This window comes from Akanthomyces muscarius, chromosome 4 (assembly GCF_028009165.1).
Source record: "Akanthomyces muscarius strain Ve6 chromosome 4, whole genome shotgun sequence".
Classification (NCBI taxonomy): domain Eukaryota; kingdom Fungi; phylum Ascomycota; class Sordariomycetes; order Hypocreales; family Cordycipitaceae; genus Akanthomyces; species Akanthomyces muscarius.
In genome coordinates, this window is record NC_079244.1 from 4,739,786 (window position 1) to 4,754,214 (window position 14,429).

General features: G+C 53.5%; 6 protein-coding genes across 6 annotated transcripts; 2 read left to right on the forward strand and 4 right to left on the reverse strand.

The window, feature by feature from the left end:
• Positions 1-320: 320 nt before the first annotated feature.
• LMH87_012319 (uncharacterized protein) lies at positions 321-1,253 on the reverse strand (the record flags this gene model as incomplete). Its single annotated transcript, XM_056201609.1, has 1 exon — positions 321-1,253. One exon carries the CDS (start codon positions 1,251-1,253, stop codon positions 321-323), a length of 933 nt encoding a protein of 310 aa, XP_056053344.1.
• An 847-nt stretch (positions 1,254-2,100) lies between these two features.
• LMH87_012320 (uncharacterized protein) lies at positions 2,101-3,789 on the reverse strand (the record flags this gene model as incomplete). The annotated part of the gene is made up of 5 exons (XM_056201610.1): positions 2,101-2,438; positions 2,515-3,154; positions 3,214-3,300; positions 3,356-3,638; positions 3,716-3,789. 5 exons carry the CDS (start codon positions 3,787-3,789, stop codon positions 2,101-2,103), a joined length of 1,422 nt encoding a protein of 473 aa, XP_056053345.1.
• A 283-nt stretch (positions 3,790-4,072) lies between these two features.
• Positions 4,073-5,632, reverse strand: LMH87_012321 (uncharacterized protein; the record flags this gene model as incomplete). Its single annotated transcript, XM_056201611.1, has 1 exon — positions 4,073-5,632. One exon carries the CDS (start codon positions 5,630-5,632, stop codon positions 4,073-4,075), a length of 1,560 nt encoding a protein of 519 aa, XP_056053346.1.
• A 1,173-nt stretch (positions 5,633-6,805) lies between these two features.
• Positions 6,806-8,475, forward strand: LMH87_012322 (uncharacterized protein; the record flags this gene model as incomplete). The annotated part of the gene is made up of 5 exons (XM_056201612.1): positions 6,806-6,907; positions 7,015-7,709; positions 7,778-7,892; positions 8,000-8,311; positions 8,422-8,475. The coding sequence occupies 5 exons, from the start codon at positions 6,806-6,808 to the stop codon at positions 8,473-8,475; spliced, it is 1,278 nt and encodes a 425-aa protein (XP_056053347.1).
• Positions 8,476-10,403: 1,928 nt separating this feature from the next.
• On the forward strand, positions 10,404-12,282 carry LMH87_012323 (uncharacterized protein; the record flags this gene model as incomplete). The annotated part of the gene is made up of 3 exons (XM_056201613.1): positions 10,404-10,974; positions 11,178-11,243; positions 11,300-12,282. The coding sequence occupies 3 exons, from the start codon at positions 10,404-10,406 to the stop codon at positions 12,280-12,282; spliced, it is 1,620 nt and encodes a 539-aa protein (XP_056053348.1).
• Positions 12,283-12,784: 502 nt separating this feature from the next.
• LMH87_012324 (uncharacterized protein) lies at positions 12,785-13,887 on the reverse strand (the record flags this gene model as incomplete). Its single annotated transcript, XM_056201614.1, has 3 exons — positions 12,785-12,941; positions 13,025-13,381; positions 13,454-13,887. The coding sequence occupies 3 exons, from the start codon at positions 13,885-13,887 to the stop codon at positions 12,785-12,787; spliced, it is 948 nt and encodes a 315-aa protein (XP_056053349.1).
• Positions 13,888-14,429: the final 542 nt, after the last annotated feature.

A 14,429-nucleotide genomic window follows, 5' to 3' on the forward strand; every position in this document is an offset into this window, starting at 1 on the left:
ATTTCCCGACGCTGCCAAGGTGGGTCCTCGAGATAGATTCACCTATTTACAACATCGCACGCGTTCGCCGTGCGGCGGCCCAGTACAAGATGAGGCATAGAAAAAAACAAGAGAATTATTTCAAGTACAAACAGCTCATGATTATTTCTCCGAATGGGCACTGAGATGGTAAATAAGAGTGGACTTATAAATGGTGTGTCGAAATTGCATTCAGCGCCAACTATACAAACGGAAATCTCTATGTGCTCTAACAAAAGTCACTGATTGGGTATAATACAAATCTCAATCCATCATCCGGCTCTACCTCATCAGGACTGTGCTCAAGGACCACCGCTAGCGCCTCCACTAATCATCATCATTTGCTGGACGCGACGCCTGTCAATCTCCTTCTTGAGCATGACGATGCAGCTGGAAATGGCGATTATTTCCATCTGCTCATGCTCGACCTTGGTATCCGCCCACTCTATCAAGTTGAGCAGAAGACGACCTCCATTACCAGCGGTGCATCCATTCGTGCCGTGCGTGCGCAGCTCGGCGTTGCGGACAAACATGCCGAGAATGGTGCGACGCTCCTCCTGCTTACCACCGGCGAGCGCTACCGACGTGACGCGCTCAAAGAGCAGCAGGCTGTTGGCGCCCACGGCCTTGCGTTCACCGCGGCTCGCGTAGCGCCACTCAAAGGTGCCAAGGTGGGTGCGGAGGCTCTGGGCGCGTGTCGTGAGGCCCTTGCCTTGGATCTCGTAGACCTCGTTGGGGTCGAGGCGGCCGTGCAGCTGCATCTGCGGGCTCTTGCCCGGGCCGAAGCGGTAGGTGGTGCTGCAGACGGGCGCCTCAGAGACGCCGTGGCCGGCGCGGACGAGGGCGCAGTTGCCGGAGCTGCGCTTGTTGCGCAGCGACTCGTAGACCAGATCGCCAACAGCGCCGTCGTCGTCAACGCGCAGCACGGGGATGGGCACGGCCTTGGGCGGCAGCGGCAGGTAGAAGAGCGGGTGGCCGGGCGTGTCAATCTGGAAGGTGCTGTTGTGGTGGAACGACGTCACGGCAGAGGCGGCGCTGCTGGCAGAGGGCAAGGCGTCGAGCGTGTCGTAGTCTGGCAACGAGGACGACTCGGACTGGGAGGCGGTGCCGGAAAGCGCCTGGAGCTGGGCATAGTCCTCGAGCTCATACTCGGGGGGAGCAGACGTGGTTGAGATCTGCGAATAGCGTCGGTGAGTACCAGACTCTGCTGGTTGTAGCTTGGTAAGAGTGGCCATGGTGGCTATATGAGTGTCGATGCCGGCGCGTAGACAGTGTTGTACCAGTGCTGTGGTGTAGTGCTGTGTCTAAGTGAGAGGCAATGTGTTAAATTGCGTAGTCGTAAAGAAAATGGTTGAGAATGTTGGTCTTTGTGATGGCAGAGATGCTTTTGCAAGATGTATCCAAAGCATGCCGATGCAACAGGACATGATGCTATATATATGACTGTCCTGGAGACGTTGACACCAGGCGCATTCCATCGAGCGTCATCGTTCTAGAATTCGTTCAAGACACCTGGGGAAAGCAGCGCCCAGCCAGAACGGGTGCTGGCGGCCATACGGGGGATACGGTCGTAGCCCGGCGGCACGCGATTGGCGCATGGCTCTGTTTAAGTGGGTAATCTCGCGAAATACGATGAATGCGTGGTGGATCCCCGGCGCCACAAGCTGACCCTACCGCTGGGAACAGCGCTGTAACCAGCCCCCCAGGCAGGCACTGTAGGGCTCGACGGTGGAACACCACCCGCTTGACTACTGCTGCATCTGTTTTAGCGGTCGCCCTGCTGTGTGCCCGGCGTGGCTGTGCTGAGCCTTGTGATGACAGCTTCGTCGCCTCAGACTGACTTGTCGGACAAGGGCGGCGCGGTGCTGATCGAGGCAGGACATGGGCTAAAAGTATCGCGCCGGATTCTGCGTATTTTCTACAGCCGCATACCCCGCCTCATGATGCTCTCACCAGGACGTAAGCACTGGGGTCAAGAGTCGAAGCTATCGGGTAGGCAGTCGAGGATCGAACTTGATTAAATTAAATTCCATTAAACTCATCAACGTAAGATGCTGGCGTGACGACTTTACATTTCTCTTCTCAACTCGCCCTCCGCCCGAAAAAGGTCAGGTCCCGATCGAGCTGCTCCTCCACCCACATCGGCCACTGGTTGTACATTTGATGCTGGTAGTCGACGCGCGCATTCAGATACTTGAGCCAGCGCAGGAACCCCGGGTCCATCCTGCTCTCCTGCCTCGACGGGTACTTTTGCCGCACGCTCATCTCCTGCTCGTTGATAAACGCCATGATCTGCGACAGCGCGATCCAGTGCGTGTGCAGCAGCACCATGGTCTGGTTCCGCATGTTGATGAGCTCCTGGAACGTGCCGTGCGGGAGCAGCATCCACCATCCGTACTGTTTCGAGTTGGTTTTGTATGCTGGCAATCGTTAGCAAGGAAGATGGCATTAAAAAAGTCGTCAAGCCAAAAAAAAAAAAAAAAAAAAAGGCCCTACCCTCAAAGGAATTCTCGTAGAGCTTCTCCGCAATGCCCAGCAGCTGCTCGCGGTACTCGCCCTCGAGCTGCGTCCCGCACAGCGGCTTGAGCCCGTCCAGCGCCCCGACCGCCGCGTCCACCCACGCCCTCTCGATGAGCGGCAGGTCCTCCATCTGCGTGGCCAGGTGCTCGTTGGGGTCGTTGTCGAACAGCGTCGTGAAGACGGGCGCAATGTTGCGGAAGCTCATCTGCATGCCCACAATCACGATGCCCCGGATAAACGTCATGTACTCGGCCATGCCGTCCTCGAGGCTGACCGACTGGAACGTGAGCGCAAAGCACGTCGCCACCAGCGCGTTGGCCTCTTCGTAGCTGGTATCGGTCCGGGCCGACTCGGCCAGCCGCTTCTTGATGGCCTTGATGGCCTTGATGCGGTGGTTCATGGCTGCCGCGACGAGCGTGCCGTCCTGGTGCACGAGCTCCGACGCCGCGAAGCCGAGGATGGCGTGCATCAGGAACTCGTGGTTGTGCGCGATGCAGGGGATCTCGTGCGTCCAGACCTCCTCCTGCTTCAGGGGATGGTGCGGGTAGCACTGCGTCAGGAAATGCTGGAAGAAGCGCATGTCTTGTAAGCTAAACAGGGGGATTTGATGATGCGGCTATACACACCTTGTTAGAGTCGCCATAATCTCCATATGCTACTGCGGTATAGTCTCACCTGATGAATGATTTGCGGCGCTGCAGGATACTCGCACTTTAGGCCCGTCTTGACGCAGTGCCCGCATGCCGGATGCGTTTCCTGACACTATCGAGTCTAGTTAGCATCCATAATCTCATCATGACCAGCACGGCCTGTTTACCTTGATGCGTCGTCTCTTGCAGTTGTAGCAGCCGCGACGGCTCTTGGTGTGGCCTCTTCGCTCCAGGCGCTGCTTGGCGTTTGCCGCACGACGAGCAACCTCACTGCTGGGAGGGCTTCTGCTCTCCGAGCTGGGCGGCGTCACTTGGCCGGGCGACTGGGCCAGCGCCGCTTGGTTCTGCGGCGGCGTCAGGTCCTGGAACTGCATCGCGCCGTCGCCGCCCAGGAAGGCGCTGTAGTCGAACTGGCTCGGGTCCGGGTACGGCAGCATGCCGGACGAGTAGCTGTTCATGTCCATCGTGAAAAGGGGGGCACGTCTGTTCCCTCTGTCGTTTGAACCGTGCCAGCGTCTGAAGTCAACGTGGCGAAACCGTATCGTTTCTTTGTTTTTTGCCCCGAGGGTTTTGTGAAAGTAAGAAGAGAAGCCTTGTCCATTCGGTCTGGAAACGGTCAAGGGGCCTTGCGGGGCGGGCTGAATGAAGCTGGTCGTTTAGGTCGCGATATGGTGGGTTGCTAAAAGTCTAGGGCCACCCCATGGTGCGCCGCGTGTAAGCCACTAACCATAAATAAAGGTTGTCGCAGGACGTATCAATGTATGTTAAAGCTATGATAAAAATATACATCTATTATAAAAGGCTCAAATCTCTATACATAAAGTACAATATGGGCCAAGTTTGTCCTGGTCCCGGGCCTTTACGCGCGTTCTGGTAACTACTTTTTACTCGTCTCGAGACACTCTCCTGCTCCCAGGAATGTAGTTGACACAAATCCTCAAGGCGATGGCCAAAGGAATAAGAATAACCCATACAAGGTAGCCCCATAATACTTGGCTTCTGACGCCAACTGCAAAAATTACCGTGGAAACGCCAGGAACAAACGATCTGAAGACGCTGGCGCTCGTCATGGAAATTCCATTCATGGTAGCCATTATGTGGCGACTCGGGGATGCATCATTAATAGCCAGCTGCGCGCTGGTGAAGCCCATAGACACACCAGGTCCCGTAACTGCGAGAAAACTACCCAATGTCCATGCCCAAGCCATGGCAGACTTGCCGCCGATTCGGAGGAGTGCATTGAGGAGTATGATGCCAGCAAAAAAGAACTGATAGGCTGTTGCACACATCTTCAGCAAGTTCTTGGTGCCGTAGCGACGCTGCAAAATGGGGAAAGCAATGATGAGCCAAAAGGCTTGACTGGCTCCTTGAACGGCCATGAAGGCAGATATTTGCGACGAAGAGAAGCCAGTACCGCCAATATTAACGGGAGTGAATAGGAATACTGGCATAAGAGCCGTGACCGCAAACGCAAGAAGCATGAAGTGGGTATAGACCCAGATAGTAATCGCGACCTTGGGAGCCATGAGAAGCTCTCGCATAGAGAGAGCCCGATGGGCGGCGGCCTGGCCATCACCATTGGAGGAGACGGCTTCCTCATCCGAGTCGAGAGTCTCTTCAAGGAAGAGAAAGGAAATGACAACACCTGCGGTACCGACAGTAGTTAATACAAAGCCGACGAGGGCATAAGGGTAATTCTCAAAGATTGCAATTCCCTTGAAGATTCTCGGATACTGGGCGACAGGATCCGCCAGCAGGCCACCGATAAGCGGACCGAGAGTGGTGCCGATGTTATTGGCAAAGCCGAACCAGCTGTATGCCCTGGCCTCATTCTCGGGTGTGCAGTGCTCGAAGAGCATAGTGCGCATCACCAATCGAGATCCGGAGAAAACACCGGCCAAGCAACGGAACAAGATCATCTGGGGAATCGTAGTGGCCATGGTGTATGCCATTGTGAAGACGACCATGCCTGCCAAGGTGATGATCATGACGGGCTTGCGGCCAATCGAGTCGGCGAGACGACCCCAGACGATCAGGACGAATATCTGAACCACGGAGAAGAGGGACTCGATGAGGCCGCTGTAGAAGCCCACGTCCGAATCTGCCAAGTGGCCATTGCGCTTCACCATCTGCGCAATGAAGGGGAAGATGGCGAAGAATGCAATGGGCTCCATGGTTCGCGCAAAGCATAGCAGGAAGATCTGAAGCTTGGGAAGTGGCTTGCTCTCCTGAGAAGCCTTGCCTGCTGGAAGCACCCCATCTTCCAGCTGAGACGATGAAGTGCTGGCATCGAGCTCAGGCTCATCGCTTCTCTCAGAGAGCAGCGGAGTCGTCTCTGTGCATTTTGGAGGCAATGCTTTGCCGCCATTGTCGTCGTTGAGGGTGTTCTCCGAGGTTGAAGATCCCGCAGACCGGAGAGGGGGCGGCGGCGGTGGTGGCGCCATCCCTTTCGAGAAAGAGTGGTGGATGGAGGACGTGAGCAGGTCACGATGCTGGGAAAGCTCGATTGACTGTCGAACACGCGTACAGACGGGCTTTCCATACGACCCTGTCCATGTTATATGCCGCAATCGGGGTTATTTGTCTTGAGAGGGGTTTGTCGTGCCCAACCGCAATCTCGGTGGCGCACCGGAGCCGTTCGTGTAAGACAAGACCGGAGTCATGTAAGACAAGACATGTCAACCTGCGGCCCTCACTGCAAGCCCGATGCTTAAAGTTTGGTACAGCATGGCCAATCAAAGGTGCCGTTCGACTGAGCTGGTTGGGTGCCACCGGTGCTTGGGTGCATCACCTTGCGTGTCGTTGCGTCTTCTAGGGGGCGCCAATCCGGCAGATGAAATGGGGATTCAGTCGATCAGAATGAAGTCACTGGATCAAAAGTGCCAATGCAATGCGTGACCAGTTGCCTATCTTGCTCAATGTCTCGGAAAAGGAGCATTGACGGCTTGGATTCCGAGAAGACATTTTTTTCATACGGAATCTGAACGCGCCAATTGAAAGCCGGCCGAGGAAGAAGAGATGCTTGCTGAGAGGCGCTTGGTGGCTTGCGGAGGTGAACTGGCATAGCTGGAACTGAAGCTGTCTCGGCAACAACCATGTGCATGTAAAAGGAGAATCATGGCTGAAAAATTACAGAAGCACTTTTCAAGCTCGGCATTTGGGGCCTTTGCGCACGCCTGGCGCCCTCGGACAGTGCCTATACGCTCCTATCTATAGCTTACAAGCAGTTCTAGGTCCTCATCCTTCCCCCTCTTCTGTCACCCAGCCAGCCCAATATGCAGACAGCGACGCCAAACCTGCAGAAGCCCCATTCAGCTATGGGCCAGGTCTCAGCCAAGGGCAAATTTCAGCTCAAACAATTTTTTCAGCTCCAAGGTGCGAATCCTTGCATCTGAGACATGCCAACGGGCCGCAGATGAGGACGACCGAGACATGCAGTCCGCGCGCCACACGTAACTGTAGAGGCTCCGGGCGGTTCGACCCGACCATGCAAATTGTATATATATCAGTCTTCTGAAGCTTTGCCACTGTGATTACCTTTGTAATCTCCCAGTGCCTTGACTGGATTCTGATCTCCTGGCAGACTTTTCTTCTCGATATTATTCTTTCCTTTTACTATGACTACTACAATTATTATCGGGACGCAATGGGGTGATGAGGGCAAGGGCAAGCTCACAGACATATTTTGCTCCAAGGCAGATGTAGTAGCTCGCGCGGCTGTAAGTTTACCCAAATATTTGAGCCAGTCCGCTTTCTCGAAGATGCCACTGCAAAAAAATGTTTGTACGTCTTGTGTTGCTTGGATTCGACTAAGAGAGTTTTGAAGGGCGGCCATAACGCCGGGCACGTTGTGCAGGCCAATGGCATCTATCACAACTTTCGTCTCCTCCCCTCTGGCCTCATGGTGCCCAAGTGCCTGGCTCTCATCGGCACCGGCGTCGTGTTCCATATCCCCACCTTCCTCGAAGAACTTGCCGACATTCAGGAAGAAGGAATCAAGGATGCCAGTGACCGTGTCTTTGTGTCGGACAGATGCCATGTCAACTTTGATCTCCATGCGGCGGTCGACACCGCCCAAGAAGAAGAGCTGCTCGGCAAGGCCGTCGGTTCCATGCGGCGTGGAATCGGGCCTTGCTATAGCACCAAGGCTATTCGAAGCGGTATACGAGTTGCGGAAATCTTCGACGAGGAGGCATTTGAGGACAAGCTGCGACGACTGGCAGCTGGGTACCAGAAACGCTTTGGGGGCCTCCTAAAGTACGACGTTGAGGACGAGATTGAGCGCTTCAAGAAATATCGAGTGGCGATCCAAAAATACGTGGTCGATGGCGTGCTATTCATGGCCAAGGCCAAGGAGAGAGGCGCCAATATTGTTGTCGAGGGAAGTCAAGCTATCCTGCTCGATGTTGACTACGGCACGTACCCATATGTTACAAGCTCCAGCACAGGCTTAGGTGGTACCATTTCCGGTCTTGGGCTCGGCATCAGAGACATCAAGGAGGTTATTGGAGTCGTCAAAGCGTAAGGAAGATGCATGGATTCTCGAAGCTATCTGTCATGGTCTGGAGAAGCTAACTGTTTGGATGCAGCTATACGACTCGACTTGGTCTGGGAGGTTTCCCAACGGAGGATGGCGGCGAGGTTGGAAAACACCTGCAAGAGTTGGGTGGCGAGTATGCTGCGGTTATTCGCCGCAAGCTGAGAGTAAGAATTCCCGTGTTCCTTTATTCAGGATAAAGGAAATATGCCAGCCATATCGCTTCTGGTCTTGTGTTCATTTTACCTATGATTGATGGCTGACTTTGACGCAGTGTGGGTGGCTTGATCTCGTGGCCTTGCGCTACTCTTGCATGGTCAATCATTATGACAGTCTCCAACTAAGCAAACTCGACGTTCTCAGCACGTTTGAGACGATCAAAGTCGGCATCGCATATCGAGACAAGGAGACCGGAAAAGAAATTCCCTCTTTCCCAGCAGATCACGCGGTGCTCGAGCGTGTGGAAGTTGTCTACGATGAGTTGTCAGGCTGGAATACCAGCATTGCCAAAATGCGCGAATGGTCTGAGCTGCCCAAGGAAGCGCATGATTATGTTGAGTACATTGAACGGTTTGTTGGTACCAAGGCAAGTACAATTTCTTTCATGGGCGTCTTGTCGCGGCTAGTGTTGCTGGCTTGCCATGACCATCTGTTTCTCGTGTATTGCGATACTGGCTGCTAACAAATAAATGATAGATCAAATGGATTGGAACTGGCGCAGAGCGAGAGGATATAATTACGCGGGCCTGAGCTATTGCGTCCTCTCTTGGTATATAACAACGGTACACCACTCAAGTACTACACTTGAACGAGCTCCATTCCAGGTCTTGAAATATTAAAAAAAATATATACAGAAGTTTGGGTTTTCAAATACTTCCCTTGAATTTCCAGTTGTGTATCATCATATATCACCTTTTAAGTATTCATTTCATGAGTTGGGGGCAACGGTATAGCTAACTACTCGACTATGTGTAAAGTAGCAAGTCGTCACGGGGGTGAGCGTAGTGATTGTCGCGACAGCCGTTGCGCCCGACCCAGCAGGGCGGTCTCGATACCCGCATAAGGACGGCCAAATGCCACTGATAGAACTGCGTCCAGGTCTCTACGCCCCGCTAGTGGCAAGTTAAACAGCTTTTGATTGCCCTGATCCATAGCACAGCCCCGAAAGCGCGAACCTGAATGGCGGGAGCTTTAAAGCAGACAGGGCCAACCCCCACCAAGAGCAGTGCGGCTGAAGACTGTCTACGGCAAGCTCTGCGATCGGCCGAGCAAGCGTCATCGTCCGTCGACAGCGAAGCGTGCATGCAGCAGAGCGGCACCGTGGATGATTGAGGCACGATGCTATGTTCCCGGAGCTGCTCTATGACCTCTCCGGCATCTCAGAACAGATGGATGTGTCGGGGATGGTCTGGTTGCTGGACTTTCGCCCATAGATGTTATGGGATCCTTTCACAAAGCGGCGGCATATCTATCGTGACGAGAGGCCCACCTTGGATACACGAGCCCAAGCTAGATGCAGAGGGTAAGAGCGCACCATTTACGTGAATGGCTGTCCTCGCTGCAGTCAGATCGGCTGTTCTAGGCAGCAGCGATTCTATGAATCTACCAGGAACTCTAGCGGGTTATTAGCTCGCCTTACAATAAGCAGCTCAGCCGCAAGCGCTAGCAGTGCATGTCTTGCACAGGCAATCGTTGGAACACGGCTAGCCGTCCTCACCACCTAGAATTGAAGCTCGACCATGTAGCCAAAGCTAGCAGTAATTACACGACAAAAATAGAGAATAATTATTGCTCAATTATAGTATAAGGTCTAGCACTACTAGTACCGACAGCGAGACTGGCTGTTCTTTTTTCTTTTTCTTTTTCCACTCCGGCCGATGATATTAGTTTCGGCATTTCCTTGTACATAGCCCCTCCAGAGCGGTAAAGCCTATCACTCTCGTTCAGTGTCCGATCAGAACTCCCCACGTCAAGACTCTTTTCCCCTCAACGGTAGAAATTGTTTTATCTTACGCGACTATTATCACCAATATTGTATATCGCGGACGAGATTCGTTTATACTTTCAGTTGGGAGCACATGAAGGCAAGCGTGGCCCAAAGCAGAGATGTCATCCTTGCCGGCGCCTCAATCAGTAGTCAGGCTCTTCAATTCATAATCACGCGATGCAGGTTTTGTTTTAACCCGAATTGCTTCGTTTCATTGCCCTCACTGTATCTTTTGCTTCCCAGGCTGCCGTGACATTCACTGCAGTAAGCCAAGTAGCGGATGAGTTTCTATGCAATTGTCAGAGATGCAAGAAAAGCACGCAATCTTGGAAAGTTATGAGTCTAAGATCATCGGATTGTCGTGATAAAAATGACTGGCCCTGGAAACGGCCATTCAGTCGATCCATTGCTATTGCAGATGCTTAATGCCTCATGCATATGGCGTCATTGGGTCATGTGCAAGCTTGTGTATTATAAGGCTAGGCTGCCTCGTCTTCTTATGCTTGGTAAAGCAACTCGCGCAAACCCATCTCGAGAAAGACATAGTTACTACCAAATTTTAGGAGGATATAATCAAGTCTTTTGACTTTTAGGGCTCGTGTACTTGATCAAGGTGAATGTACCTATTCTTAAAGAATGGTCCGAGGCCCCAGGCAGCTGACATGGCTAGTAATCGATCCAAGCAACCACCATGAAAGCCTTCTTTTGGCTATCGCTTGCGGCAGCAGCGTTACTGCAGCCCGTTGCCGCAGACTGGCAGTTTAGATCGCGTCCAGATCTGGCCCCGCCGCGACTCAACATCACCATTCCCGCCACGGACGCTGTTGAGGAGGGCTACCTCTTCCTCGCGCCATTTGCCGGTTTCCCCGACACTCCGACCGCCCAGTATGGCCCACGTCAGGCCGGCCCGTACATCTTCAAGGGCAATGGCGACCTAGTGTGGTCCGGCTACGCCATCTTCAGCATCTGGTCCACCAACTTTCAGGCCGGCCGCTGGAAGGGCAAGGACATTTTGTTCAGCTTCGAAGGTGACCACAACGCCGGGTATGGCCATGGCCATGGCCACATTACGTTTGTCGATCAGCACTATGAAACGATTCGTGAGCTTCGCGCCGGAAACCACAAGCTGGTTGACAAGCACGAGTTCCACATTGTCAACGAAGCAACGGGCTTGATTCAAATTTACCAGCCTGTACCGCGGGATCTGTCAGAGTGGGGTGCCGGCCCGGAGCAGCAATGGATCGTGAACTCCATTATTCAGGGTGAGTAATATTTTTATAGTAGTGGTTCTCTTACTTGGCTGTCGTCACTACTATTATTGTTTCTGCTGTTGCTATTGCTTTTGTTGGTGAAACTGTTCGTTGCAAACGACAGCATCTCCCCGAGCGAAGAGATGATGTTCGTGGCGGGAAGAAAGAATCGATCGCGCAATCAAATTGGATAATTTGGCTGACGGCTTTTCTAGAACTTGACATCTCCACGGGTAAACTTCTGTTCGAGTGGTCTAGCCTGGACCATGTAGCTCCCGACGGTACGTGCAAGAAGCAAAATATGCCATGTGACGAACCAAGTCTGACTCCATCACAGAGGCCATACTTCCAATCAATCCAGGCCAAGCCGGCTCTGGATACAACTCCTCAGACGCATGGGACTACTTCCACATCAACAGCGTCGACAAGGACTCTCAGGGCAACTATCTCATCTCGGCCCGCGATGCCTGCGCCGTCCACAAGATCAACGGGACGGATGGCTCCATCATCTGGCGCCTGAACGGAAACAGAAGCGACTTCAAGATGGGCAACGGCACCAAGTTCTGCTTCCAGCACCACGCGCGCTGGCTCAGCCAGAAAGAAGGTGTCGAGGTCATCAGCCTGTACGACAATTCCGCACATGGCACCGAGCACAACGGCGGCTCCGAGGTGCACACAGCACCGACGAGCAGTGGCAAGATCCTCAAGCTCGACACCAGCTCATGGACCGCCGAGATCGTGGGCGGCTACTTTCCGCCCGATGACCTGCTGTCCAAGTCCCAGGGCAGCACCCAGGTCCTGCCCAACGGCAATGTCCTTGTCGGCTGGGGCTCCGAGGGAGCTGTGACCGAGTTCAGCAGCGACGGCACGCCAATCTTCCACGCATACATGGATTCTGGTGCCCTCGGTGACGGGGTCCAAAACTACCGCGCCTTTCGCTACAACTGGACTGGTCTGCCAAACGAGGACCCCGCCATTGTTTCACTCGAGAGCGCTGATGGCACGACCGTCTACGTCTCCTGGAACGGCGATACCGAGACTTCCCTGTGGCGATTCTACTCTGAAACCGACGACTTTGGATCCCGCCAGTTTCTCGGCGAGGTGGAGCGGGAGAGCTTCGAAACGAAACTTTTTGTGCCCAAGAAACAGCTCAAGTCTGTGTCCGCGGAGGCGATCGACGCTTCTGGCAAGCACCTCGTGTCTACTGCGACAGTCAAGACAGAGCAGGAAATCGTCCCACCTCGTGCCAAGGGAAAGCAGCCCACGAAGCTCACAGACAGCGTGCAGGACCAAAAGTCCCTCAAGAAGTCCAGGTTCTAGCAGATTGTGCTCTGCGCAAGCTCAGTCAGCCCCGTTTCCCACCTGGAGACGGCTGCCGAGTCTTGCTGCGCCTGTTGATGGCTCAAAATTGTCATTCTTATTCGCTCCTTTGCCGCTGTTATTTCACTTACGTCGTAGTCTAACTTAGTCCGTCTTTACCGATAGATTTTACTGAATACACTGGTTAGCACACGCTCGGCCAAGCCAGAGCATGGTGCGCTGGCTCATGCTTGCTCATGTGAAGTCACGATGCGCGAAGCTGACAAGAGCCGTATCGGCCTTGCAGGCAAATTTGCGCATGGCACCTAGCCTAGGCTACATTCCTTTCGCGAACTAATTTCTTTATCTCTTGTCCTATGAATAGTCTTGCTATCAATCTTGACCTGCATCTAAGCCCTTCTCGTCTCATCGGTCATTCTTGCAGCGACCAGTGGATCAATCGCAGTCCTCGGCACTCTAGTACATGCCATTCATCAGCCCAGGATGGTCGCGCCATATCGATTCAAATTTTGCTCTTCGCAGGCTTCTCCGCGGTTGCTGGGACTTCGACAGATACTGCATCCCACCAAGGATATGTGCGCGGGGCATCAGTAGACACTTGGGCGTGAAAGCTAGGCGCTCGCTTCCCGAAAAAAGCGTTTTTGAACTCGAGGTGGTCCCTGGTGAAAATCATGAGTAAATCAGACGAAGGATAGCATTGTAAAGGCCAAAAGCCTCCCCGCAGAAGGGAATAAAAACTTACTCTCCACCAAACATGTCGTATAAGAGGGGGCTATCGACGAGATGTGCGTGCTCTGCAGAACCAGGATTCCGCCAAATGAGCTGGCGATTGAGATGAACAGCCATCAAGCTGACGTTGGTCAACATGTCGGTCGCCAGTTCTATAGCGCGCGGCAAGACATCCCTTGACTCTGGCACAATCTCTGCAAAGATGCCCTGCAGCACCGACGCATCGGCGGGATACCTTTTACCCGTCGCCAGCAGATATGTCGCGTTGCTGTAGCCGACCATTCGAGGGAGGAAGAAGGAGCTGCAGGATTCCATCGTGAGACCGATACGAGCAAATGGGAAGCCGAATTGGGCAGTTCGCGGGGCAATCCTGTAGTGAGGTTTCTTCGTTAATACGGCAGACTACCTTTGCAGAAGAAACGCCCGTGGATTTCGGACGTACCGGATAGTGCCCGCGAGGGTCGATGTCATGCCGATGCCAACAGATAAACCGTTGTAGGCGACGATGACTGGCTTGCTGCAGTCGAGCATGGAAAGCGCAAGCGTGCCACCTGGGTCTCTCATCAGTTTGGAAGGGACTGTGTTCTTCAGCTTGCTCGTGTCCATGCTAAGATCGATGCCGGCGCTGAAGGCCTTGTCGCCGGCTCCTGTCAGGATGACGACCTTGACGCGATCATCTAGATGCACCGTCCTGAAGAAGTTGATAAGTGTCTCAATCATTGTTCCAGTAATGGCATTGAGCTTTTTCGGCCGGTTTAGGGTCACAATTTGGATCGGTGTGACTTCAGCGCTAGAGGGAGGGTGGTTCGTGATGAGAATCTCACTGGATGCCTCCGTGACATAGCTGGCGGGGATGATGATATTCTGGCTGGACATTTTCGGGAAGGGCACAAGATCTTGAGAAACTATAATGCGCTTCTTAATTTCGCAGCTGCAAGAGTTGCGCGTGCTCGATTATTTATACGTTCGTCGCAAGGGGTCTGCTTGCGCTCCTATGGCGCCATCGCGACGGAGATCGAGGGTCATCATGCCGCGAGAGTTGGGGAAGTGATCGCGGGGTATTCCCAAGCCCACAATATCAGTGATTTATCATCGACACAGCTCGTTTCCAGCCAGAAGCTACTCGCTGTCAAGTAACGTTGGTGCCCCGAAGGAGTATGATTACGCGATCTAGCTCGGCAATCGGTGGGCCTGCCGCATTCACTTCACAGGTGGAGCGCAATCGGAGTGATGAGCTCACGGAAATAAGTCCTGTTTACCATAAGTCTTGTATTTCTCGTCGCTTTCTTTGGTTTTAAATTTAGGCTAGCAACGTACATTTCCCAACGAATGTCACTAGTTAAATGCCTTCGTGGCTACCAGCCCTCCATCAACCCAACCCAGGGACAGACGTAGACTCGCGCCGGCGGCATACTATT